Raw genomic sequence first — 26057 nt, forward strand, 5'->3', positions numbered from 1 at the left:
TTTAACTTGTCATACACAGTGCAATTGTACTTCTGGCGAGGAAGGGAATTTTTCTATTTGGTAAAGTTGTATTTTTTTGTCACGCTGTGTTACATATGCCCGCTCACAGACGAAATCAGTTTGGTCGAAAGTCCCACACTGTATAGCTGCGTTTTCACCAACCGTGTTTCAGGCGTCAAAATCGCGTCTACCGTGCCTAGTTTGCCGCTTGAACAGTTTAAATGCATTCGCGCGTCTAGAGCGAAGTAGACGCGTGGAAAAACAAGCATTTGATGCGCGTCAGAGGCAAAATCCGCTTCTTGTGGGAGGGGCAAGTGCTATGCGGTTGTCTGTTTGCAAGTTGACTGATGTTGATTGTGCATTTAGCATTTATCGAGAGAGTTACCGGTTTGTATTTGGTCTATGGGGGGAAATAAACGGCGCGGGTCGATAAACGTCACGTGACTCAAAGGTGAAATGTGTTACAACTTACCAGGTTGCCCAATGTCCTCACTGACACTCTTCCAAGCGAGGTCCTTTTTATTCCTGTCTCCTCAATAGACCTTTCTCACAACTTCCGTATTTATGACCGGAAATACGCAATCGTCGCGGAAATCTACTTCCTCCGCAGTCAAGGCAATGTAAAAAGCCGTATCTGTTCCATCAATTCCCTGTTGATGGTGAAGTTATACAGAAGTGGATTCAGGCTATCCGGCGAGACTTATAATGTGTCGTTTTAGTTAACAGTTCAGTAACAGTTAGACTCGCTCTCTACTTACCTAGAAATTTATGGACAAATTCTTCATGGAAAAAGTTTTCCTCCATTAGTCGTGTCACAGCAGCAAATGTAATATTTGGCAAATCCGTTACGAAGTTTTGTAGACTCTTTGATCCATTTTGCCCGGGTTTATGTTTTTCTAGTGTGTTGACGCTTGACAAGAACTCCGCTTACACGACGATTACGTATTTCCGGTTACTGTGAGAAAGGTCTATAGAAATAAGAACTTGTGTCGTATAGCTCCGGGTGACTGCTCACAGACAATCAAGCGTTCCTTCAGGTTGAATGAGTGACTCCGGGCAGGGCTGCCACCACAGCAGCAAGCAGGCTCCTGATTGGTTAACGCAGCACGAAATTCCGCCAAAGTTAAAAATGTTCAACTTGAAAACGCAAAATGCAAAAAAGATCCATTCGCGCATACCGCGCCAGGCACTCAATTTGCGCAAATGAGGAGGAATCGCGTCTTCCGTGCCGCGCCAAATGCCTCATCCGCGCCGCGAGACCTCCAGACACTCGCGCTTCACGCCTCTACCGCGGCTGGTGTAAACGCAGCATTAGGGTGGCACAATATATCAAAATACCGCAAATGTGCTTGTGGCAATGCACTGCAAAAAAATAATTTTTTAGGTAATTTTGCTCATCAAGAACAAACATCTTGATTTAAGACTTTTTAGATATGTACTGAAAACAAGATAAAAAATACAAAAAATAGCAAACAAAAAAACATAAAATTTACGTGATTTTGTGTTTAAAACAAGCGGAAAAAAATCTGGCAATGGGGTAAGAAAACTATTTAACCTTTTTTCTTAAACACTAAAAAATTTAAGAAAAGTTTTACCCCATTGGCAGATTTGTTTCAAGCACAAATTCACTTAAATTATATTTTTTGTCTAAAAACTAGAATTATTTTCTTCTGTCATTTTGCTAATCGAGAAAATTGTAATTTAAGAATTTTTACATACTTGTACTTAAAACAAGACAAAAATACTAAGTAAGAAAGGCATTTTTCCAGTGCATTGCAAACTATTGCCATATGCACATCTGCGGTATTTCGATATATTATGCAGCCCTAAGCTATACAATACAATAACAATACTAAGTAAGAAAGTGATTTTTTGCAGTGTAACTGAATGACTTTAATACTTTCAAAGGTTATGTATATTCAGAGTCTTAGCAATGAGACTGGCTGAAGAGTGCTTGCGTATGCTGTGACGTGTGAACTATGACCAATGATCAGAAAGAATGTAAAACGTCTATGTTAGATATAATTTACAGTTTTTAAACTGTTCAGATTTTGATTTTACAAACTTAAAGCATTATCAAATATTGATTATCACATCATTCTGTAAGATGTCAAATTTTCTTTAATATCGTGCAACCCTATTAATATCATGTATATTACTAATAAAATGCGTAATATATATATATAATATCAAGACATTTCTGATAAGCTTTTGTTGCATGTCAAGTAAAGTATGAAGACAAATATCTTTCGAAGCTAGCAGTGCATCCCGCCTAGTTAGGTTGCAAGTTTCTGTAAGCCTCTCCTCCCTCACTTTCCTCAATCTGAATGTGTTTGTGCACATATAAAGTATTTTTACTTTGTGTATCAGTTTGTATATCGCTTTTCTGTCATTGTGTTTTCTCAGAGCGTGTTGGAGATGATGAGAGAAGAGTTTGATGCTCTGCCAGGATGGAAGCAAGTGAACCTAAAAAAAGCCAAAGGACTCTTTTAGAAACCTGATATAAGAAATCATCACTGTTTATTTCCTCTATGACCACCGGTTCTGCGGTCACTACGGTTATTTGACCTCGTTCGGTCAACGGAGGTGATTGTGCATATTGAGAACAGGGTAAACGGTCAGGTCAAAGGTCACTTTAGGATCTACAGATGCACCCGCTGTGGCGTCCGCTTTTGATGTATTATCTGTCTGTGGAGGTGACGTGTATGTGTCCGACTCCTCGACATGTCCGTGTGCTACGATTTGACGGTCACGTGCAGTCAGTGTGTGCAGTACGACATCCAAAACAAATCTTTAATTTATCTGTTTTGGTTCGTCTTTTGAAATAAGGAAATCAAACACTTTCTCATTTATGTTCAAAGCCGGCGCCCGTCCGGGCATGCTTTGGTTCGAACTGCGATGGGGTTTTGTTGTATTGTTTATTTATGTTTGGAAAATATGCTTAATCATTGGAAATTGTATAAAGAATTGTGTAGGAAATCAAGAAACGGCAGAAAATCTGTGTGGTTTCTCTTAATGTTGTCTGATGTCTTAGGGTCTTGTTGATTTTGATTTAAGAGGAGTTTACATGCCACTGTACGTCTGTGTGTGTTTTTTTTCAGTGTTTTTGTGTGAATGGCTGCTGATCTCTTTATGAGCTGTGGGGAGCGTCATGTTTGTTTGAATTCAGACAGGATGACGTTTTGTATGAGCGAAGGAAGAAAATGAATTAATTTAAATGTACAGTATAGTGCCTTGCTTTTGTGTACAGTTTCTATACCAAACACACACTAGTCTGCATTTCAAAGACTTTCTTTGTGATAAAAGAAATAGCGAATAAAGCATCATGAAAATCCTCTGGTCTAATTGCTTTGTATTAAACACTCTTCTTTGTATTTATATGATGGGAAGGCCATTTCATCAATGAATAGCAGGTTTGGGGAGTAAGGGGATGGTTGTAACATGGGTCCAGTCAGGAGCAAAAATCCAGTCAATTTTCCAGTCAGGAAACATTTACTTGACATCTGCAGACATCCCACCTCTCCCGACGTTTTGGGAATCTCTCGCATATTGATAGCAGCTCCTTGATACCTGAAAGTGATGTAAAATATCCCAGAAATCAATTATTTGAAAAGGTATGTGATAGAGAAGTCACCCATACAGCAAAAAAATATTTTCAAATATAATTTTAAATATATTTCAAAATTTAAAAAAGGCCATAAAATATATGAGCTGAAATATTTTTAAATGTTTAAAAAATATATTACAAAAACATGTTGGGCCTTTTTTTGTATATTTTGAAAAATATTTAAAAAAGACATTTATTTTTTTTTTAAACTATTTTTTATTTATATTCACGTTGCATTGGAAGAAAAACCTTGTATGTTACAAAACCGTAAACATAACAGGTTTGAAAAGTTTAATATTAATTATATTATCAACTGCAGAACTATACTTATTTTATACATACTTACACATTTTATATTTGTATTTTATACATTTTATACAAACTTTCATATTTTGGCCAGAAAATATATTTTTTGCCAGGGTTGTAAAATTCTAAAGTATTTGTTGCCCCTGAAAAACTTTGAAATTTTGATAATTTACTTGCCCCCATGTCATTCAAGATGTTTATGTCTTTCTTTGTTCAGGCCCAATAAAGTCTATTATATGGAGAAAAATCCTGGAATGTTTTCCTCAAAAAACTTAATTTCTTCTCGATTGACCAAAGCAAGACATAAACTAATATTTTGAATGAAATGGGTGTGAGCAAACTATTTGGATTTTTTTATGAAAGTCCTCTAATATATGAATGTTAAAACTAAACATTTTCAAATAAAATATATTTAATTCATTTTTAATTTCTACAAAATGTATTTATTGCATATGCGCATATTGAAGAAGTGTATTTTTTGCCATATGGGCAGGTTCAAATAATAAACACTCTCTCTTTCACTTTCGTCTTGTCTTTAGACTGGCAGACGAAAGTGAAAGAGAGAGTGTTTTTTGATTGGTCTCCAAAATAAAACCAATCAGTTTTCGTGGTTAATGCTTTAGGCTGAATGTTTGTTTTTCAAATTCCAATTGTTAACTCACACACATACTTTCCATAAGCCTCTCCCTCCTTTCTTTCTCTCACACATACGCACGCAACATGCAAACACATAAAAGGTTTCTACAAAATGGGGACTTTCCATTATGAGGCCAGATTGATCTCAAATATAATACATGTGCAAAACACATTTTATAAATGCACAGCACAATTCGCATTCATAAAATCAAATTCATAAATAAAAAATGCAGATCATAAACACACAAAACACAACAAATATACATCTCACCTAAATGCATTTCAATCGTTTTCGCAAATATGTATAGCCTACATCATGTTCTTGAATTAATTATCATCATACATTTATTAATGTTGTTACATTTATGTATGGACAGCCTTCATAGGCACCATATTGGAATTGTGTTTGAAATACTTTTGAAGTGGATCAAAAACATCCATCAAAGTTGTCCTAAGACAAGAAAGGGTAATGTGTATGGGTTTTAAGACAACTTTTAGGAAAGTTCATTGAGCTTTCTCTCTTTAGGCTCCCTTACATATCGAGACCTGATCGCTATTGGACTGACTCCCGTTCAAATGAACTTGTGTTACTTTGCATGTATTTGTTACACCCTGACGAAGGCTTGTTAGCCGCAACGCGTAGGTGTATTTGTCACCTGTTTTTCAAGATTAAGCCATGTGAAATAAAGGCTTTTTAACTATTTCTACACTATTCGAGTGCCTTGGAGATTTCTTATATATTGATTAGAATGTCAGAAATAGAGGCTACAAATTCTTACACTGCAAAAAAATGATATCTAAAAAGTCTAAACAAAAAGATGCTTTTTCTTGTTGAGCAAAACGATCCAACAAAATAAGTCTAGTTTTTAGACCAAAAATATCAAATTTAAGTGATTTTGTGCATAAAACAAGCATAAAAATCTGCCAATGGGGTAAGCAATTTTTTCTTGAATTTTTCTGGAATTTAGTGTTTAAGAAAAATTTTCACGATTTTTTTGCTTACCCCATTGGCAGATTTTTTTGCTTGTTTTGTGCACAAAATCACTTAAATGTAATATTTTTGGTCTAAAAACTAGATTTATTTTCTTGGGTCGTTTTGCTCATCAAGAAAAAGCAACTTAATTTAAGAATTTTTAGATATTTTTACTGAAAACAAGACAAAAATACTAAGAATTTTTTTTCTTAAAAAACATTTTTTGCAGTTACAACCCATACCGTTACAACCCTAATTTCAAATATTTATGGTTTTATACATTATTCTAGAGCACCTAACACAAACAAGCAATGCCGAGTTTTACAACTTTCCAAAAATCACAACTTTCAAAACTGTCAAAAAACATCTAAAATGTAAGATGAAAGAATTGTATTTTGCCTCTGATATTATTGCTGCCCTCGAATGATGAATCCCTTTGCTGTCGTCCTTACCTTGCTTTGGATAAAAGCGTCTGCTAAATGTAAATGTGTTTAGGGGCCCGTGGAAGACCCTCTTTTCCTTAAGATGGAAGAAGGGGACAATTAAAGGAGCCTTAACAATCTTATTGAACAGCTGGAAAGTTCCAGGGAGCCCTTTGCATTTTGTTTTCTTTTTAGGAAAACACTAAATCTTTTGTTGAAATTAGTACTAAAATGGGACTAAGAGAAAACTCTTTCAAAGAGTCTCAATTTGCTTTCTATTTGCAATAACAGATAAACTGAAATAAAATGTGTGTTCTATTTGTTGTATTAAAATGTTTGTTTATATGAAAAGTGCAAGTATTACTTTTTAATGTTTATATGAATTCTAAAAATAAACTTTGACATTACACATTTATACCCTGTGTCTTTAAGTATTTGTTACCTAATGAACATTAAGTAGATACTGATGATGAACATAAATAATCAAATGGGAAACACTATAAAAATGTCTGGGTTATTTTTGACCCACTGTTAGAATCAAACTCTAACCAGGTCTCTTTGCAGCGATTTTTGTGTGAGCATACCAGTGAACACCCCTGACCACTCGGTGAGTTTCACGTCTTTGTAAACGAAAGTTTAATGCATTTTAGGAAGGATTGTTCCAGTGCACCATTAAACCCATTGTAGAGGTGTGAGGTGAAACACAAACACGCGAAAATTCTCAGGGCAGCCGCAAATGTCGAAATTTCAGTCAAAACCGTTCTATTTCACCATAAACAATCTGAAAATAGGGCTTTAAGTCTAAAATACCGAACTTGTCCTTTTAATCAACTCAGGTTTACAAGTCATGTCAACAGAGATGAGTTGTCACAACTTATATAATATAGTTGAGAAAAGTCAACTTAACTTTATAAGTTATAACAACTCACCTGTAGTTATAACAAGTCATCTCTAGTCAAGATAAACAATAGTAAGTTGAAATGACTTGTAAATCCGAGTTGATTCAACAAAAAAATTTTAGGCAGCAAAGTATTTTTTACATTGCAGTTATATAGGTACACATTTTAGTTTAGGGAAATAATATTTCGAACAGAGAAGTGGGGCTAGAACATGTCCTTCGATGCACTTAATGACCCAACCACAAACACTCTGCAGAAGGAATTAAGAAGAAATGAAAGTTATCATTGCTTCATTAGTCATACAAGGATAACAATAAAGAATATGCAGGGTTATATTAAAAGATATTCAATATATAAATGTGGGGTGTGGGAGAACAATCTTTTTAATTTAACACCTACAATGGGTAAATATTGGACAGATCACACATCTAGATTAAAATTAACCCAACTGCTGGGTTATTATACACCCCAGGGTTGCATAATAACAACAACGAAACATTGGGTCACTTGTTACCCCAGCATGTGTTCTGTCCAATATTTACCCATTATGGGTCAAAAATAATCCAGCCATTTGAGTGTATATGATGTTGCCTTAGTTAACTATTAAAATAAATGTTAATAAATCAACAGATATACAATAATTTTTTTTGTATTTTCAGATATTGGTTTTAAGTATTAAACATATAAATCCCATCAAAATTGATGTAAAATAAGAACACTACAAAAAGGGTGGCCTGGATTGTGTGGCCTGAAATGTGTGGCCTGCAGCTGGATATATTTAGAAGACAGGAAGTTAAGCAAACATTGGATTCGGACATGCCGATGCCTCTCAGCATTGAAATGCTGAGTGGACGTTCTTAACAAGATCACACAACCAGTAAGTTAAGTTTACTTTCGGTATCTGATTTATAATGAATAACATGTTTGTAAGGGTTGTTTTATTGATGAAGTGGGTTGTTTTGCAAGGTTATAAACGGCACATTCTTAAAATTATTTAACGTGATAAAGGCTTTAGATGCATAATTAATCTTAAAAGACAATTCACCACACAACTTATGAATCATTATGCAGAGACAAGCACAGAATATAAACGCAATAAGGCAAGTATCGGGTATAATGCACACCCTGTATTATTATTGCTAAACGTTAACAAGTATTTTGCACGTATTATATTTATATTTTATATTCAACTATTTTGTATTGTGTTAGTCTGGTGTTAGAGAAATCCCCAATATCCTTGGTGTTAGAAAGACAGAATGCAAGAGAAGAACATAAGTAAAATACATGTAGCCTACAGGAAATATGTTCTTCATGCTTCTAGGTCATTATTATTCACATCTTTATCATTGTTCACACACATGTTTAGATAACAAGGTTGTGAACTTTAGACTAGGCTGTCTTAAGCCAACATAACGTTTGTTCACAAACTTTTATCATAAGTTTCATAATGTTAGGTTATAGGCTATGTGTATTCATAATGTCACCCCGGAGAATATCAATGTTACATCTAACCCCTGGTTAACTCTTCTACACTCTGCACATACATTACACTCTTCTTGTTTGTATAAATAAACCACAATTTGAACTCACTGGCTTAAAAGAAGTTCAAAATACAGCTGTAAATGTCCACGGTTTCCCCTATACGTCACATTCAGTTTCAACATTACAGCTCATAGGTAAACATTACATGAAAGGCTTCCTGTGGAGAGTGCGACTTTTGTTTTCTGATGACAGAGGTGATGCATTTCTCTAAAACAAAAGTGAAAGTTTTTCAGACCAGAAACGTATTCTGATGTAGAAGCTGCAGGTAAATATGACTTACTTGGTTTATATGTATATGTATTGAATACAGTTTAAATTGACCTGTTGTTGCTATTATATACTTGAGATGTTTTCGTGATTTTCACCTTATTTATACAGCTCTCACTCGCTGTAGTGGAGCAATGAGAAAGTTTTTCCCATATACGTTTAATAATTTCAGTAATGATCAAGGTGTCAATGTTATTTTTAAGATAACGTGAAGCGCATGACCATACGGTCCTTTTTAGTGGGCTAAATGGATGAGCAGAATGACTTTTGCATTTATAAACTCAGATATGTTTTCTGTTTGTTAAAAAAAACGGTATGGACTGGAGTTTTACGTGGGTGGTCGGAGAAAAACACCGACAGCCCAGTAAATGTTAAAAACAGCCTATACGTCCCGTTGAGATACAATTAAATTACCGTCCGAATAGGGCTATACTGGCTTTTCGAAAAGGAGAATTAAAAAAAAGGTATAACGGTATCTTGCGATTAAGATCTCTGTATTGTAGCCTAAATGTCTTAACATTTTGGTTAAACATTAACACTGGCAATATATGGACATTTACAATGTTGTTTAGACTAAAGTTTTGTGTTTTCTTCGGATTTTATGTGCTAATAAAAGAGATACTGACTGAGCTTTCGTTTCCAAATTAACACGAAACTGAGCGTATACGAGTCGCTATCCGTGTGTCAAGTGCTGAAATGTCACATATGACAAAAAAATGGCCAAAAAAATATATCGGTGAAAAATATTTTTTTGGAAACATATTCCGAGTTATTTTAATTTCTTCAATTTTTATTAAACCAATAAACAAATAAGAACCCAATATACATTTAAAACATACAGTATCGTCTTTTCACAGTATGATCTTTGATTGACTGTATTTTTTATTTTAATTTCTTTAATTTTTATTAAACCAATAAACAAATAAGAACCCAATATACATTTAAAACATACAGTATCGTCTTTTCACAGTATGATCTTTACATAATGTATGATTTTATTTAAAAAAAAAAAAACAACAACAACAAAACTTTAGCTGGGTTTTCACAGGCAGGGTCACAGTTATTTTAATTCTTGAATTATTTTCATACACATAGGCTATATGTAGGTCTATATTATTTATATTATGTTTGGTAAAATGTTTAAATTAAGTGTCAAGATGACAATTTTCTTAGGGTAAACATAAACTTTGGTCACTACTGTGAGCTATACTTTCAATAGGTAATTATGTGTTTCAACTTTCAAAATATACAGAATCAAATCCAAATACCTCTGACTGCAGAATGTAACCCTTCATTATTCACTTGTCTTTTCAGAAGATAAGGAGAGATGGCTAACTGTGCTGATGTTTCAAACATCAGTATCTCAGCGAAGGATGGCAGCAATATTTCAGCACCAGTCTTATCAAACTTAAAGGTTAAAGGAAGCATAAACATTACAAACTATTTTACAGGTATGTCTTTTTTATGTTGAAGTGTCACAATTATAACTTATTATGTAGTATAGGTGGCATTAACTTACAAATTCATAAGAATAACGTACAGGGAAAATAATAATACATTAATGACATTTACTGACATACGTTTTTTTAATATTTTGTTTTTAAAATAATTTAGATAATGTTGAATCTGCAACTGAAACCACAGGTATGTATGAATTCTCTTTTGTACTTAAAGGGTTAAATTAACCTTTCTTTCCAAATCTTTACCATAAAGAATACAGAATAGCCTATAGTTTTTATTTGAGATATGGGTTGTGAAATGTTCAACCGTGGGAAAAAAAAGCGGAACTCGGCACTTTCTCTTCGTCCATTCACTGTGGAGGGCGGGACAAATACAACACCAACCAATCACCACATCCTACTTGTACAAACATGCCTGTAAAGTTTTCTCTTTCTCTATGCGAGTGTTTTATTTCTCTACCAGAAGATATCATAGGACTAACATAATATGCTTATTTGTTCCGCAAAATATAATTATTTATTCGCGAAATCATATACTAGTATCAGATTAGTTCACTGGACATTCGTAGGCTATCATACCTGTAGCAACCAAAACGCCTCAGCCCAGCTAAACGCTGCCAAGCAAGCGCAAATATCGCCTCAGAAGAGAGACGGGCGTTTTTAATACTGCTTTTAATGGTTTGCCAGCAGAAGACAGTTTGCCTTAATAAGCTAAACGTTAGCAGCGATGTTTTATGACCCGGCTCTGGGGCAGGGATCCAGTGCCCGGACAGCGTCATGCACATCTCCTGATGCATACAGTTTTGTTCTTGGAGGTAATGTCCAGGACATATAATACCAATATTGTTATTGTTTAATCTTTCTTTCTGTGTAGTGGGGACCAGCGTAATGCGACGGGGACACAAAACACACGGCTTTAGGAGCAACAACATAAACAAATGTCTTTTGTCGACTACGCTCCGATAGACTTTCACATAGAATCAATAACAACAGAGTCCTGTTACATTTGTTTATTTCTGATATCAAGAGAAAAAAATGACAAGTAAATTACCTTCCTTCCTATATCATATTTAAGGCATATATCAATCATTATGAATGCATACAATGTTAGCTACAGGTCCTTGAATTCTTATTCTTGTTGTGATCCACGCTCGTCGTCTCCCCTCGTCTAGCAAAACCAAAGCATTTTGTTTTTGACAAGGTATTTGTTTCATCACTTTAGCCACTAGCCAGACTGATAAATAAATAAATACAGACCGGAAGTTCACTTCGGTTCAGACGCACAAAATGTTTCGTTTGATTAAACTGTCTTTACAATACCTGCGCTATTCCAAAAATGAACTGCATGTGTCGGTATTAATTACTTATTTATTAGTTCTTATTTATCTTTATATTTAGTGTATTTTTTATGTTATTTAACTGCACACATATATTTATACCACTTAGAATATGAATGCCCCCCTGGCCTGTACTGTATGTCCTAGCTCCGGGCCTGAAAGGAACCCTACTGCTCATATTAGGAGTTTGTATTTATTTATTTATTTAACAATGACTTATGTGTCCTTATATATAAATATGTCAATCTAGTGATATATTGACAACCACAAAGTAAAAATCCTATCATAGCTAATTTCTTAATGCATCTCAAACACAACCAAATCTAACTCAAATCAAAGTTAAAGATTAAAGGGACACTCCACTTTTTTGGAAATATGCTCATTTTCCAGCTCCCCTAGAGTTAAACATTTGATTATTACCATTTTGAAATCCATTCAGCTGATCTCCTGGTCTGGCCCTAGCACTTTTAGCATAACTTAGCACAATCCATTGAATCTGATTAGACTATTAGCATTGCGCTAAAAAAGAACCAACGAGTTTCGATATTCTTCCTATTTAAAACTTGACTCTTCTGTAGTTACATCGTGTACTAAGACCGACAGAAAATTAAAAGTTGTGATTTTCTAGGCAGATATGTCTAGGAACTATACTCTCATTCTGGCGTAATAATCAAGGACTTCGCTGATGTAACATGGCTGCAGCAAGCATAATGATATTACATACTGCCCGAAAACAGTCCGCTTGGTTATTTTCAATGGCAGGGGACTATTTTCGGGCAGTGCATATATCATTGCGCCTCCTGCAGTCATGTTTCATCAGCACTTTTTTTTTAGTGTGGAATGTCCCTTTAACCATCATTACCATACCTGTATAGTTTAGTCAGCAAACAAATTAACTAATTATGTCCTCCATTTTTGCAGATACAGTCTCATTGATCACTGAATACAAGAAGTCAATACTGGCCGAGTATGCTTATTTGACAGAACACACCTCTCGTGCGGGTGAACAGGTGCTCCTTAATGACCGTTACTGTGACCCAATGATTGTTCACAAACACAGAGAAAGGGAGGAGAAAGAGCAGGAGATGCGTTCAAGAGGAGATAAGTTCTTCATCTCCAGATCTAACCAAAGAAACAAAAACATCAGCCTCAATCAACTTTTCAGTCCGGAGAGCGAGGCTAAGAAAGATGTGCCGAGAGCTGTAATTCTCCAAGGAGACTCTGGAAGTGGGAAATCCATCACCGCACTTAAGATCCTTCTGGATTGGGCTTCTGGAGAGCTTTACGTTGAACTCTTTGATGTTGTGTTTTATCTGAGGTGTCAGGAGCTCAGTGGTCTTTCGGGTGAGATGAGTCTGGTGGAAGTTTTGGACTGCAGCTTAACTCAAAATGAGATTACTCAGATCCTAAAGGACAAATCACAGAAAACCTTGTTCATTGTCGATGGCTTTGATGAACTCGTTATGTCCTCAACCAATAAGTCCTTGCCACCAAAACCAAATATCAAAGCCCATCCAACAACCATTCTCTGTTCTCTTCTGAAAGGACGAATGATGAGAGATTCTTTCCTGCTGGTCACCACAAGGTCAGCAGCTGTAGATAAACTGGAAGCCGTTCTTAAAAAGCCACAAAGCTTCATGGATATCTTAGGTTTCTCAGAGAAAGGAGTAATGGAATACTTCGAAAAGTTCTTCGACGACGAAGAATTTTCTAAACAAGTATACGAGCAGGTCAGGGTGCACGAAATGCTCCACACCGTTTGCTTCGTTCCGGTCTTCTGCTGGATCATCTGCACAATTTTCAAGAAAAAGGGAAAAGATGCCATTGCCACCAGTGAGCTGACCACCACCACCTCCATTTTTGTTGACTTCACGGTAACGATGTTGAAGCATCATAGTAGTTTAAGTCAGGAGGAACAGTTCAACCTACTTAAGAGTCTGGGCCAGCTGGCGGAGAGTGGGACGCCAAAACGTCAAATACTTTTTCGCAAGAGCAGTCTTCCGAAGGAAATCTCAGGTATTCCCAACGTTCCCTTTCTCTGCACGTTTCGTCAACAGGAGAGAATGTTTCTAAAAGAGATGGTCGGTTTTATGCACCTCAGCTTCCAGGAATTCTTCACCGCTCTCTCGTATTTGTTAACGGACAAGTCGGAGGTGAAAATTAAAGTCAAGGAGCTGCTTGAACTGGCAGGCAATAGGAGGCACAACGACCATCTCTTTCCTGTAATCCGCTTCCTTTTTGGTCTCTCTAACAAAAAGATTAGTCGTCTGTTTGTGGGGGAACAGCAGCGGTCTGCATCTTCTGTCATTCGTGCGCAGCTGGAGAAATGGATAGGCAGAGTTTTAGTGAAGAACACCATGAACACCTTTTACATGAGTGATTTCATTCTTCATTGTCTTTATGAGCTTCACGATAAGGACATTTTAAAGAATGTTATGAGGCTCTGGGAAAAGTCAGGCATTCACATACACTGGACTCTGAAGAGTATTGACTGTCAGGTCATAATTTTTTGTCTTCAGTACAGTAAACAGATTAGCAGATTGGAGCTAAGGTGCAATGCAGAACATCTTAAAGCGCTTCATTCTGCCATCAGCAGGTGTTACACACTGTGGTAAGTGCTGGTAAATTACATGTTTTTTACACTGTTAATAATATTTTCAAAGTAGTAGTTTACGTCATGATCATTTATCTATAGTAAGGTTTACTTTGTTTTAATTTTAAAATGTGCGAATTAGCATAACGTTAGTGTCATAAATTAGCATAAATCGTTATTATCGGTGATGTGGATGCTAATATAGTTATCATTATGGTTAACTTATAGTTATCGTTATAATGTGAACAGCCCTTTAGTCAAGTGTACAGTATGCAGAAAATGCATGTTCAGGTTTTTTGCTCTTTTCTTTTTTTTAAGGTTGGAATTTGAATCCATGTCAGACACTGATGTTGACGTCTTGATTTCAGGTCTAGGGAGGAAGAAGGAAGTTGGCTATCTGAAGTAAGATTCTTAAAGGAATAGTCTACCCTTTTGCCATATTAAACTATGTTATTACCTCAACTTAGACGAATTAATACATACCTATCTTTTTTCAATGCGTGCTCTATACAGCGTGTTATGAATGTGTTAGCATTTAGCCTAGCCCCATTCATTCCTATGGAACCAAACAGGGAAGCCACCAAACACTTCCGTGTTTTCCCTATTTAACGACTGAGGAGTTATACCAGTAAGTATGGTGTCACAAAATAAAACTTTTTTTTGGTACCATAGGAATAAATGGGGCTAGGCTAAATACTAACACATTCATAACACGCTGTACAGTCCACGCATTGAAAAAAGATAGGTATGTATTAATTCGTCTAGGTTGAGGTATTAACATAGTTAAATATGGCAAAAGAGTAGACTATTCCTTTAATGTTGAGATATGTAATATATGTTGTCTTGCCTTTAAGCATGCAGTAAATGTAACAAAACACCATAATATCAAGAATGAAATCCAGGCACTACATTACTAAGATAACCATTGACTAACTGTAAACATTCACCAACACTTCTTGTGCATCATTACGTAAAGTGATGTATTTGTTGCAGGATGCAGGATGGAGATTTATCAGATGAAAGTGTGCAGAAGATCTTGAAGTCCATTCGTGGTCAGCAGTCAGTGGGTGACATTCGCCTCTCCGTGAGGACCATCAGCTATGACAATGCAGATCTAATCATGAACTTCCTCATTAAAGAGATGATGGGGAAAGAGTTCAGGTAAACTGTTAATTGAACACAAAGACGGAGGTGAACAAATACAGGCACGCAACAATACAGTTTATGTAGAGCTCATTTTGTTTTTCACATTTGGTCTTTACAGCATTTGCATTGCCAGTCAAGCAGAGACAAGAGAAGAGAGTCTGTGCTCGGAGTTCGAAGTTAAGACCCAAAAAAATTATTGCTGGTAATGCAATTTATTTCTTCAGTATTTGCAAAACTAGCTTTTTATGCTAATAAGGGTAACATGACTTTAAATCAGTTTCCCTCTCATCTAATTCTTGTACTCCATATTTCCTATTTTTTCTTCTTTTGACCATCTGTTAAAATAAAAATATTAAAAGGTTTTCCTCTCAGGTTGACTGTCGGGCACTCGGAAGAGAATGAGGATGAAATCTTAAAACAACCTGGTGTTGGTTATTATCAGGCCTTTTCAAAAATATCCTTTGCGATCTCTACTACGTCTGAAATATCTACAGTTGATTGGAGAGATTTCCTCAAGATATCCAATAACCTCAGATGCTTCTCAAATGTGTGAGTACTCATTTGTTTCTGTGGAAAACCTTACTCTTGCTAACATCCTCATTTATCCTTGGATTAATGTATTTTTGTATTTTTACATACAATTATTGTATTTTATTTTTTGTTTCCAGTAAAGATGCAGAGTTTGGTGAAAACCTGGATTTACTTTTATCATTCCTGAATTCAGTTCCTGGTTTAACTGAGGTTGATATACATGCCACATACCTGACAGAGATTTGGACCTCAAGAATTCTTTCCTACCTTCATGTCAATCCTAAGATTTCTTGCGTAATGTAAGAAAAAATGTTGTTTGTTAAATCTCACTTTACTGAATTGATGATCCTCTATTACTTTTTCATTCCTTAATTTTTGCTAAAGATGCAAACAGAAAACACTGGAAAACTGGCGGCCAGTGACTCTTTTGAAGGGAGTGAATTCAAAATATGTATTTAGCATGTCATGTGTGTTGCTCGTCATGTCAAAATATGTGTTTGTTGCGTCTTTTTAACCTATGTGCGTCATGTCAAAATACGTGCCTGCTGCACATGCGGTGAAAGGGATTTCAGATTAAAACGTTTTACAATAGCAGGTCTCTGGATCAGCGATCTCTTCAAAATTGAGACTGAACTTTGTAACTATGCAGATCTTATACATGCATAAAAAGAAACATTTAATTGTATTATTTGATCCTCTTAAACGTATACTGCTTGTGCTTGAGGGGGTCTGTGCTTGGATGAAAGGTGTGAGAAGATATACAAAAATATTTGCTGAAATGTGAGGGGTGTACTCACTTTTGTGACATACTGTATGTCTTGTAGATGTTTTTCAAATACTTAAAAAGAGTATGTTTATAAATATAATGCATAACAAATGTCTACTTAGTTTCCAATTTTCTCTCATTTTGTTCATCTTTTTGTGTCTTTAACGGCTTTGTCTCTCATTTACTATAATTTTCATATTTCAAAAACCCATTTCTGTTGACCACTAGAATAGATATTGTATTTGATCACATTAATTGCCTTTTTTCTCTTTTGCAGGTTTAATGTAAAATTCGTCTTGATGAGTGATGTTGAAAGAGTCTGTTCAACGTTTTCCGTCTCTAGAAAGCCATTTGTGCCGTAAGCCGTCTTCTTTTGATCTGACTCATTTGGTTAAGCCTGTAACTCTGATACAGTAACATTGTTTTGTAACTTTTGCAGATATAAGATGCATGACAGTGAGGAAGATAATCCATCATTGATCCTCTCAGTGGACAGATGGGCTTATGATGCTGTGTAAGAGTTTATCACAGAAATCTCCTTTCATCTAAGTTGCCAATGTTACAGAATTTTAATGAATATGAATATATTTCTGTAGACGCTGTAGCAGTGGAAAGCCGATTCAGTCGCACCCTCATGACACACCAGCTCTTGTGAAACTCAACCTCAGTGTTCCTCCTCTGGAAGGATCTTGTTTCACTTGGGAGAAACTTTTCCAGGAGACCTACAAGCTTATTCAGTTGATAGAAATGTGAGTTTGTGTTCAGTCACTTTGCAGTTCGGGCAGCCCGCCTAAGCTGGGAAACCCTACCGCCTTAACTAGGTCGTCCAAAAAAAAAAAATCAACAGAAGTTTTTTGACAATAAACCTTTTAAAAAAGTTTATTTGTAAGACTATAGGTAAAGTAAATATATTATCACTGAGAAATGTTGAAGATATTTCTTTATATTAATTATGTTCTAACCAGCAGTATATAATGATATTTTATTAGACCCCCAGATCTGGAGAAGCGTGTTGATTCTCTGTTGGTGGTTTTGGATTCGGTTCCTGGTCTTAAGAAAATACAACTGTGGCTAAACTACATGAATGAGATTTGGGCCGCTGGTCTCTTCTCTCTCTTTATGTCTCGCTCGAGTTTACTTCACTTAGAGTAAGAGCATCAGTTACTGTACACATATACACTGTACCGTAGTATTACCATCTGAATCCAGTTGTACAGTACAGCCACAGTACATTTTCAAAATGAAAGTTGTGTTTGTGCCGACAGGTTGAAAACCAGTTTGACTATTGGTGTGGAGAGTCTGGGAATGATAAGACACGATGGAATAAAGTAAGACATCCACTTTTCGGTTTTTAAACCTGTGCCCCTTTTCCACACCAGGAACTGATCTCAGTTTTAGAAATCTTTTAATGATTACTTTTTAACACAATCAAACCGTTCATGAGCCCCTTCACTTTCTTTATTCCTACTATGGAAGTGAATGGGGCTCATGATCAGTTTTGTTACAAACATTCCTCAAAATGTCTGTGTTTGTGTTCATCAAAACAAAGAAATGTATACAGGTTTGTAACAAATTGAGAGTGAGTAAATGATGACAGAATTTTCATTTTTGGATGAACTATCCCTGGTGACCGCACATTCTGCTTCATGAAGGACACAATTGCGTGTAGATTTATGCAAAGGAGCCAATGACCTTTGTGTTGCTCATAATGCATTTCTCTACCAATTGAGCTATGGGAAAACAGCTGCAATATTAAGTGTCCTGTCTTTTTTTGCAGGTTGTCTGTGGGATGTAATCATGTGAATTATATAGATGACATTGACATCAGTTTCATTGAACCTCCAGTACACAAAATGCTTCCCTGCATCGCCTTAATGTTACCAGATAAATCTGAGAGCAGAAACGCAGACTGGAAAAAATTCTTTCATGCCTACAATCAGCTGAAAGTCTTGACTGAAAAGTAAGTAAATATTTGGACACTGGTGCATTCTTATGCTTGTGAGAGAGGCTTTATTTTGAAGGTTTTATTTTTTTTTCCCTATAGTTGTCCAGAGTATGATGAACGTGTTAATGACCTCCTCTCTGCCCTGCACTCTGTGTCTGGTCTGAAGTTTCTGGAACTTGTAGTGAAATTCATGACTGTAGATGGAGCATCTCGAGTCCTGGATCTCATTCACACTAACCCCAGTGTGCAGATAATAAAGTGAGAATTAAGCCAAATTAATATTTATATACTGTACAGCTTAAATAAAATATTACACTTGCATAATTTTCTGTTGTCTAGTTTCTTGGCTATTAGGCTTCCAGAAACGACCGAGACAGACTTCAGTGAGAAATGCGGTAATACAATCTTCAGGTGAGAGATGACTTATCATGAATGATCTCACTTTGGAAACGCATAGAGAAACTACGGTAGCTACAACAGGTCATCGTCTGAGACAAAGTAGTGATAAAAACATATTCTGTAGAGCAGTTTGTCCGTTTAGGGCTACTGTAGAAACATGACGGTGACTTCCATGTAAGGAGAGCCGTGGTGTATGTAGATAAAAACGACTCATTCTAACGCCGGTTTCACACAGCAAGCATGCACACTCGCATGGCAGGAGCGTCGCTGAAGCAGCAGTGCTGTTTATTGTCGGCTCTATTTTTGCTGTGCTGGTGTGCTGTCTATTGTATTTTAAACAGTCATGACTGAGCAATTTAAAAAAAGCAGTGAAATATTTAAAAACACACTGTTGTCAGAAGACTGCGCTGTTATTCACTCCATGCCCAGCACTAAATGAATCCCCGTCTATCTAGAAGTTAATAATCTTCAGAGAAATAGATACACAGATCACTGAGTGCTTTTTATTTTATTGTAAAACTTAAGAAAAACAGATTTGATAATGTGCCATGGGCTTTTATGTCTATAATTGTGTATTGCGTCTAGGGCCGTTGCGGTGACAGAATTTTCCCACCGGTTAATCAGCGCCTGACAAACCCGGTGATACCGGTTTCACCGGGTGGGAGGGGCTTATAAATGCACAGAAGTGCGCATTTTACTTTCACTTTTGAATTAGATGCAACTGTTGTTTAAATCCATCACTTGCGTACGCTGCGTTAAATCGCGTATGAATTTTCGTGCAAATGCGAGTGCAACAGCTGGTTTAAGTACTTGAGTCAATGTGCGCAGGAACTTCTGACAGAAACTCGCCAGTCCCAAGCAGAGCACCCGGCTATTCCTCCATAAAGCGCTGCTTGAATTATTATTATTCTTAATGAAAAACACAACAACAAAACGATCTCGCCTATATTAAACATCATATATGTATCCTATAACAAAAACGAGTAAGCACGCGGCTTCTGCCATCGTCTGCTCGCTGCAGTCTGATAGGAATAAATGAAATCTGACACCCGCAGCCGCTGCTCTGTGATGACGTGCGTTCAGCTCCGCTTGACTTCAGACAGCAGACACATACAGTTGTAAGTGTTTGCTCTCTCTAACGAAACTAAATGATTAAATTACAAGAAAATATCAAAACCAAGGTGAAAGACGGTGTTGCGGTGGGCAAGTGATCTAACCGGTGAGAAGCTGAAGCACCGGTAATCACCGTTTCACCGATTATCGCAACAAGCCTAATTGCGTCTATATCTGACATTACACGGATCAGAACAGCATGAAAACAATGTGGATTAAACAAATCACAGTTATATAAATTACACCGACCGTCAAAAAGCATCTTGAAGAGGTTTTGCTCATAAATGCATGTACAATAAAATAATTTGAACTTGAGATTTTTATACTGTTATTAAACTGCACAGTATGCGCTGCAAACGCAGCCGGTGTGAAAGCACAATGGCTACGCGCAGCAAACGCTCTCCTCAAGCGCTGCTCATGCTTGCGGTGTGAAACCGGCCTAAGGTAATAAAAACAATTCAGTTCATTACGTAAGGTCTTTATACACCATGAAATATAGTTATGTATACTATATTGCATTTCTGTCAAGAGATCCTCCTAAAAATTACACACTGCACCTTTATGATTAAAAAAAGATGTTTAAAAAATCTGTTGTTTGTGTACATTTGAATGATAAATATAAGATACATATGAATTGCATAATATTAATATTTGAGTCAACATTTCTTGATATAGTTTAAATATTTGAAAAAAGTTTAATTAGTGTTCACAGGTTTTCTAATGTGTTTATAATAATAATAATAATAATTTAACTCTTGATGTTTTTTTATGTGATTTTGATGTTTGAATCTAAAGTGCAGCACATTACTTGCATGTCTGTGATGTTTTGCCATTTTCGTATAGGAAAAGTAAGAGTGAAGAGGACAGTGATGAGGACAGATACAATGGTTTTGGGTAAGACGGCATGATCTTAACTCTTTCCCCGCCATTGACGAGAAATCTCGTCAATCAAGAGAAAACGCTTCCCTGCCAATCACGAGTTTTTCCGTCTTTCCGCAACTTTTTAAATGAAAAACGCTGGCGCTGGCTGGCAACTTAAAAAAAAACCCCGCTGGCAGTGAAAGAGTTAAAGGTCCACTGGGTAGATTTTAGCGACATCAAGCGGTGAGATTGTGAATTGCAATCAACACTCAGTCCACAGCTCACCCCTCTCTTTTAAAACGCATAGAGAAACAAGGGTAGCCGCCACAGGACAAACACGTCATCATCTGAGACAGCAGAGTGATGCAATGCGCTCTGTAGATTTGTATATTTAAGGCTAGAAACATGATGACGACTTTCACGTAAGGGCACCTGCGGTGTATGTAGATAAAAGCAGCTCAATCTAAGATAATAAAAACAATACAGTTCATTATGTAAGGTCTTTATACACCCTGATGATATAGTTAAAAAATACAAACAAAGTGAAACAAATAATGTCATATGGGTTTGAACATATGTAAATAAAAGGAAAAAAAAATTGGAAAGGGGGCTGACTATATCTTCAAAATGTTTTTTTTTTGTTTGTGGCTAGATTATGCATATTTAATAATACTGGTTTAGAAATAAAAGATTTCTAAAAGAAATGCTTTGTGTCTTCAGGTTTCGGACTGCAGGACAGGTGGAGGATAGTGATGATGAAGTGAGCTTGTGTTCATCTCTCAGTGACAGCAGCAATGAAAGCAGGTGAAACAGTGTTGGTTATTTATCTGATAGCATCATCACACCCATAAACATCAGACTGGGATTAATGACGCATGTAAATGAAACTTACACATGACATTTGCCTTTGAAGCGATTGTGATGAATTGGACGACACAAACCGTTTCTGTTCATCTGAGATCCTCTGCACAAAGATCCAGGTGCACAAAATGAGCAGTGGAAGTGACAGTGCAAGTAAATGGAGGTTGGAAACAAATTTAATGTTGTTGTTAATGTTTATACTGTATATGACATGTTGTTCATTTACTAAATGTTGCCTTGATAAATGTTATTGTTAAATAATATTCTGTTTTGTTGGAGTGAGTTTATTCAAAACAGTTGCTTTTACAGTAGCAGTTGCCAGAAAATGATCAATTGTTATACATTGATAACAGTTAATATTGTACCTTTATGCACTGTAAGTACATTTGATATTCTGCATCTAACATCCATATGTACTGCATTAAGTCAAGATGAATATGAGATACTGTATGCACAGCAAAGAATGAATGTCTGGACTACCAATGGGGAGCGACTACCAATGAGATCGAAGCAGTGGAGTTTACGCCATCCACCTCTCGTCAGTTACTGGAGTGGACGTTACTCATTTGTTTATGACAAACAGATATAGAAACACTTCTTTTGAAAGAGAGGAGTGACACACAGCGACAAAGTCGCTTATAATGTGAATGCACCTTTAATATTTTTCTCTTGTTTTCCAGTATAAATATCTAAAATATCTTAAATTGAGATACATTTACTACTCCGCTATCTCATGGCAGTTGGTATGTATTTTACGAGGTGGCTAATTCGTACGACCATATTCGTACATTTTTGTACGATTTTTGCCCCTGTGAAGTTGGGGTTTATTTGTGAAATTGGATTCACTGGTTTATGCCGATCGCAACAATATGTCGTTTGTATTTTTCCAACATTCTGTTCATGTGTTATTTTAAGGCATATGGTAAATGATTTTTTCGCTACTCCTTTTACAAGTTTTGTTTATTTTATGCCAGGTTCTGCTCGTATAATGTTTGGAGCAATCCGCACAGAAGTGACTGAACAGATTTTTGATATTCTGTTCTCTTTCTTAGAAATACCGCTCCAAAGTTGACCGTGCCTGTGACGTTGTCTATTATAGAAAATTAATGTGACTGTATATTACATTGTTATTTCAGTACAGTTGCATACAGCAGAAGTTGACTTATTTGTATTTTTTTTACTGATTTTCAGGATCATTTTAAAATGCACTTCTTCCAGTCCAGATACACAGTCGCCTCTCACATCCATAACCCTCACCCTGTTTGAAACCTCAGGAAAACCCAGCACGGACTGGAGAGACTTCCTATGGGCGTATAACCAATGCAAAGGGATATCTACAATGTAAAACATTATAGCATTTTTAACAAATGTTATCTGTTAAATCTTTGACTGATATTACCTAAACATGAATGAGATGTGTAAATCTTAATCAGTTTTTATGCATTGGCAGGAGCTCGCTGTTTAATGAGCGTGTAGATGAACTGCTGCTCTCACTGTATTCAGTTTCGGGTTTGATTGAGTTGAATTTATCCACTGACACTCTGACTGAAAACTGGGCTCCAAAGATCCTCTCCATGTGTTACACATACTTAAATCTTCAAAACATCTCGTAAGAGAAACTCCTTCAATGCTTCAGCTAAAAAGCCAAACATTGAGATGAAAAGTTACATTTCATTTAGGAATTAACTGTGTAGCGTTAACTTGTGTGAGTGTTTAAGTTTAGGTTGATAACACACTCAGGGACTAAATAAAAAAACACTCTGAAAACAAACAGAATTTATGATAATATTATCGGCACATTAGACATACTGCACACTTACATATTGCTGTTCTTGTGTTGCTATAATCACTTCTATTGTTAAGTATGTCTAGTTTTGCCTCTCTTTTCAGTTTGCAGGTTGAGTATAACAGGAGAGAGAGCGACCTCAATGTTTGTTCCTCTATCAACATCACCAAAAACATCACAGACTCCATGTAAGTTTGGTTTGATTCTCAACAGCAGTATAAAACACATCTAACAAACTAATAAACTATTTATAATGTGACTTTGTGCATCTTTTTAAGGGTCACTATTGACATTTCGTCAGCACACAAAAAGACCAGAACGATACCATCATTCATTTCATTTACATCACCATGTTCAACGATTCTCAAACTAGATGGACATGAACTCCTTCAAACCCTGGACTTACTTAAAGGTTTAAAGGCGAAGTGAGGCTTGAATTATAACTCATCATTAAACACCTGCACATAAAGTTTTGTTCTTCAATTGCTTGCTTTCTTCTCTATGCGTTTAAAATACTTTATGTATCTAGCATGTGTAATTTAATGCGCAAAAGCGTTTGCTGTCAATTTAAAATAACCATACAGCTCAAATGATGTCTCTTTTTTTGCATGTAATCCAGCGGTGAAGAGCATGAAGAGTATGTGGATGATTTGATGGGAATCTTGTTCTCTGTTCCTGATCTCCAGAAGGTCGCAGTGTACATTGGCAATCTAACAGAGAAGTGGGTGAAAAGGATTTTGTCATTTGCTGAAGGTTGTCCAGGTCTTCAGGAGATCAGGTAATATGATGTTTGATTGCTATAGAGCACAGTTTATAAAGTATTCTCTTATTCACTTTAATAAAAGAAACTCAGCTGAGCCGACTGAAAATGTTTACATGCAACAAGTCTCTTAAAATATTTTACAGGGCACAATTTATTGCACTTTATGTATTTATGTGTGTATATATACAGTGTATATTAATTTTGTTTCAGATGTAACTGTATAGAAGATGCTGGTTTGGTGTTGGAAGAGCATGCAGCACTTCTGCAGAACTCTCAAATGGATTCAGACTGCATGATAATGATTACAGGGTCTGTAAATATAAACCTTATTTAAATATATTTAAAAAAAATTAACATACTGTCATTCAATAGTTAAATAGTTTTGGTTTGTTTTTTTCTCCAGAAAATCATCCTGCAGTGAGAAAGTGGAACTCACCTTCTGTAAGAACTCGCTCTCAACAAATGTGCTGAAAGATGAAAGTGAATCTGATGGAGACATTGAATGTGATGAATTTGACTTGGAGTAAGAAACAGCCTGATTTTAAAGATTTAGGATGATTTTGGAAGAAGAAAAATCTAAAATTGAAACAAATACTTAGTTTAAATAAGCACACAAATTGTTAATGTGATGACACCACTGGGTGGCGGCAGAAAGCTCAGTCCCAGGAGTTACATAACACAAAAAAACTGCACATGCACCCAGATTCAGTGATTTAGTATTGATAGCTTAAGCTGATACAGTTCTAGTATTATATATTTACAGAGTCATGTGTGTCGTACAAAAAAAGAATAACATGAACACAAAGAGTTGTAAAGTGATAAGTACATGTGATTAGGCCCAAGTGTGTGAACACATTTCAACATGTCCTCATGCTGGTCATCGTTTCAAGGGCCAGTCCTGAACCTACTGATAAAACTATGACGTGAAATGCAAAAATCATGATGAAAATGTTGTAGATCAAATATATTTCTGTTAGATAATGAAATAAAGAAAATCTACAATGGATGTCCATGTTACATTTTATTATCATCCAGGTGGATGCTGCACATTGGTGGTGGTTGAGAAGATTAATCCTGTCATGTACACTCACCTAAAGGATTATTAGTAACACCTGTTCAATTTCTCATTAATGCAATTATCTAATCAACCAATCAAATGACAATTGCTTCAGTACATTTAGGGGTGTGGTCCTGGTCAAGACATCCTCCTGAACTCCAAACTGTAAATGTTAGAATGGGAAAGAAAGGTGATTTAAGCAATTTTGAGCGTGGCATGGTTGTTGGTGCCAGACGGGCCGGTCTGAGTATTTCACAATCTGCTCAGTTACTGGGATGTTCACACACAACCATTTCTAGGGTTTACAAAGAATGGTGTGAAAAGGGAAAAACATCCAGTATGCGGCAGTCCTGTGGGCGAAAATGCCCTTGTTGATGCTTGAGGTCAGAGGAGAATGGGCCGACTGATTCAAGCTGATAGAAGAGCAACTTTGACTGAAATAACCACTCGTTACAACCGAGGTATGCAGCAAAGCATTTGTGAAGCCACCACACGCACAACCTTGAGGCCGATGGGCTACAACAGCAGACCCCACCAGGTACCACTCATCTCCACTGCAAATAGGAAAAAGAAGCTACAATTTGCACGAGCTCACCAAAATTGGACAGTTGAACACTGTAAAAATGTTTCCTGGTCTGATGAGTCTCGATTTCTGTTGAGATATTCAGATGGAGTGAACATAGATCCATCATGCCTTGTTACCACTGTGCAGGCTGGTGGTGGTGGTGTAATGGTGTGGGGGATGTTTTCTTGGCACACTTTAGGGCCCTTAGTGCCAATTGGGCAT

General features: G+C 36.3%; 2 protein-coding genes across 15 annotated transcripts in view; both read left to right on the forward strand.

Annotated features, from left to right (window-relative positions):
• svilb (supervillin b) overlaps nucleotides 1–3334 on the forward strand; it is a 79784-nt gene extending 76450 nt beyond the window's left edge. For 8 of the 10 annotated variants that reach the window (XM_065276806.1, XM_065276799.1, XM_065276801.1 and 5 more), the window contains one exon: nucleotides 2407–3334. In XM_065276806.1, the coding sequence (XP_065132878.1) occupies nucleotides 2407–2493 (87 nt within the window). In that variant the 3' untranslated portion in view covers nucleotides 2494–3334. The remainder of the gene's footprint in view (nucleotides 1–2406) is intronic. The other 2 variants (XR_010541913.2, XR_010541912.2) reach the window with 1 other exon arrangement.
• A 4182-nt stretch (nucleotides 3335–7516) lies between these two features.
• LOC135767158 (uncharacterized) overlaps nucleotides 7517–26057 on the forward strand; it is a 72823-nt gene continuing 54282 nt past the window's right edge. Inside the window, exons 1-28 of one of the 5 annotated variants that reach the window (XM_065276811.2) lie at nucleotides 7517–7720; nucleotides 8513–8650; nucleotides 9967–10103; nucleotides 10267–10296; nucleotides 12371–14060; nucleotides 14361–14444; nucleotides 15036–15203; nucleotides 15307–15390; nucleotides 15561–15737; nucleotides 15857–16018; nucleotides 16763–16843; nucleotides 16925–16999; nucleotides 17082–17234; nucleotides 17475–17633; nucleotides 17751–17813; nucleotides 18263–18445; nucleotides 18530–18688; nucleotides 18770–18841; nucleotides 20786–20836; nucleotides 21524–21607; nucleotides 21717–21827; nucleotides 22856–23005; nucleotides 23115–23273; nucleotides 23555–23638; nucleotides 23729–23875; nucleotides 24070–24228; nucleotides 24424–24522; nucleotides 24617–25212. In XM_065276811.2, coding sequence (XP_065132883.1) covers nucleotides 9980–10103; nucleotides 10267–10296; nucleotides 12371–14060; nucleotides 14361–14444; nucleotides 15036–15203; nucleotides 15307–15390; nucleotides 15561–15737; nucleotides 15857–16018; nucleotides 16763–16843; nucleotides 16925–16999; nucleotides 17082–17234; nucleotides 17475–17633; nucleotides 17751–17813; nucleotides 18263–18445; nucleotides 18530–18688; nucleotides 18770–18841; nucleotides 20786–20836; nucleotides 21524–21607; nucleotides 21717–21827; nucleotides 22856–23005; nucleotides 23115–23273; nucleotides 23555–23638; nucleotides 23729–23875; nucleotides 24070–24228; nucleotides 24424–24522; nucleotides 24617–24740 — 4632 coding nt within the window. In that variant the 5' untranslated portion in view covers nucleotides 7517–7720; nucleotides 8513–8650; nucleotides 9967–9979 and the 3' untranslated portion in view covers nucleotides 24741–25212. Of the gene's footprint in view, nucleotides 7721–8512; nucleotides 8651–9924; nucleotides 10104–10266; nucleotides 10297–10515; nucleotides 10928–12370; nucleotides 14061–14360; nucleotides 14445–15035; nucleotides 15204–15306; nucleotides 15391–15560; nucleotides 15738–15856; nucleotides 16019–16762; nucleotides 16844–16924; nucleotides 17000–17081; nucleotides 17235–17474; nucleotides 17634–17750; nucleotides 17814–18262; nucleotides 18446–18529; nucleotides 18689–18769; nucleotides 18842–20785; nucleotides 20837–21523; nucleotides 21608–21716; nucleotides 21828–22855; nucleotides 23006–23114; nucleotides 23274–23554; nucleotides 23639–23728; nucleotides 23876–24069; nucleotides 24229–24423; nucleotides 24523–24616; nucleotides 25213–26057 lie in introns of those variants that run through there. The other 4 variants (XM_065276808.2, XM_065276809.2, XM_073815022.1 and 1 more) reach the window with 4 other exon arrangements.

The sequence above is a fragment of the Paramisgurnus dabryanus genome, chromosome 6, assembly GCF_030506205.2.
Source record: "Paramisgurnus dabryanus chromosome 6, PD_genome_1.1, whole genome shotgun sequence".
Taxonomy (NCBI): domain Eukaryota; kingdom Metazoa; phylum Chordata; class Actinopteri; order Cypriniformes; family Cobitidae; genus Paramisgurnus; species Paramisgurnus dabryanus.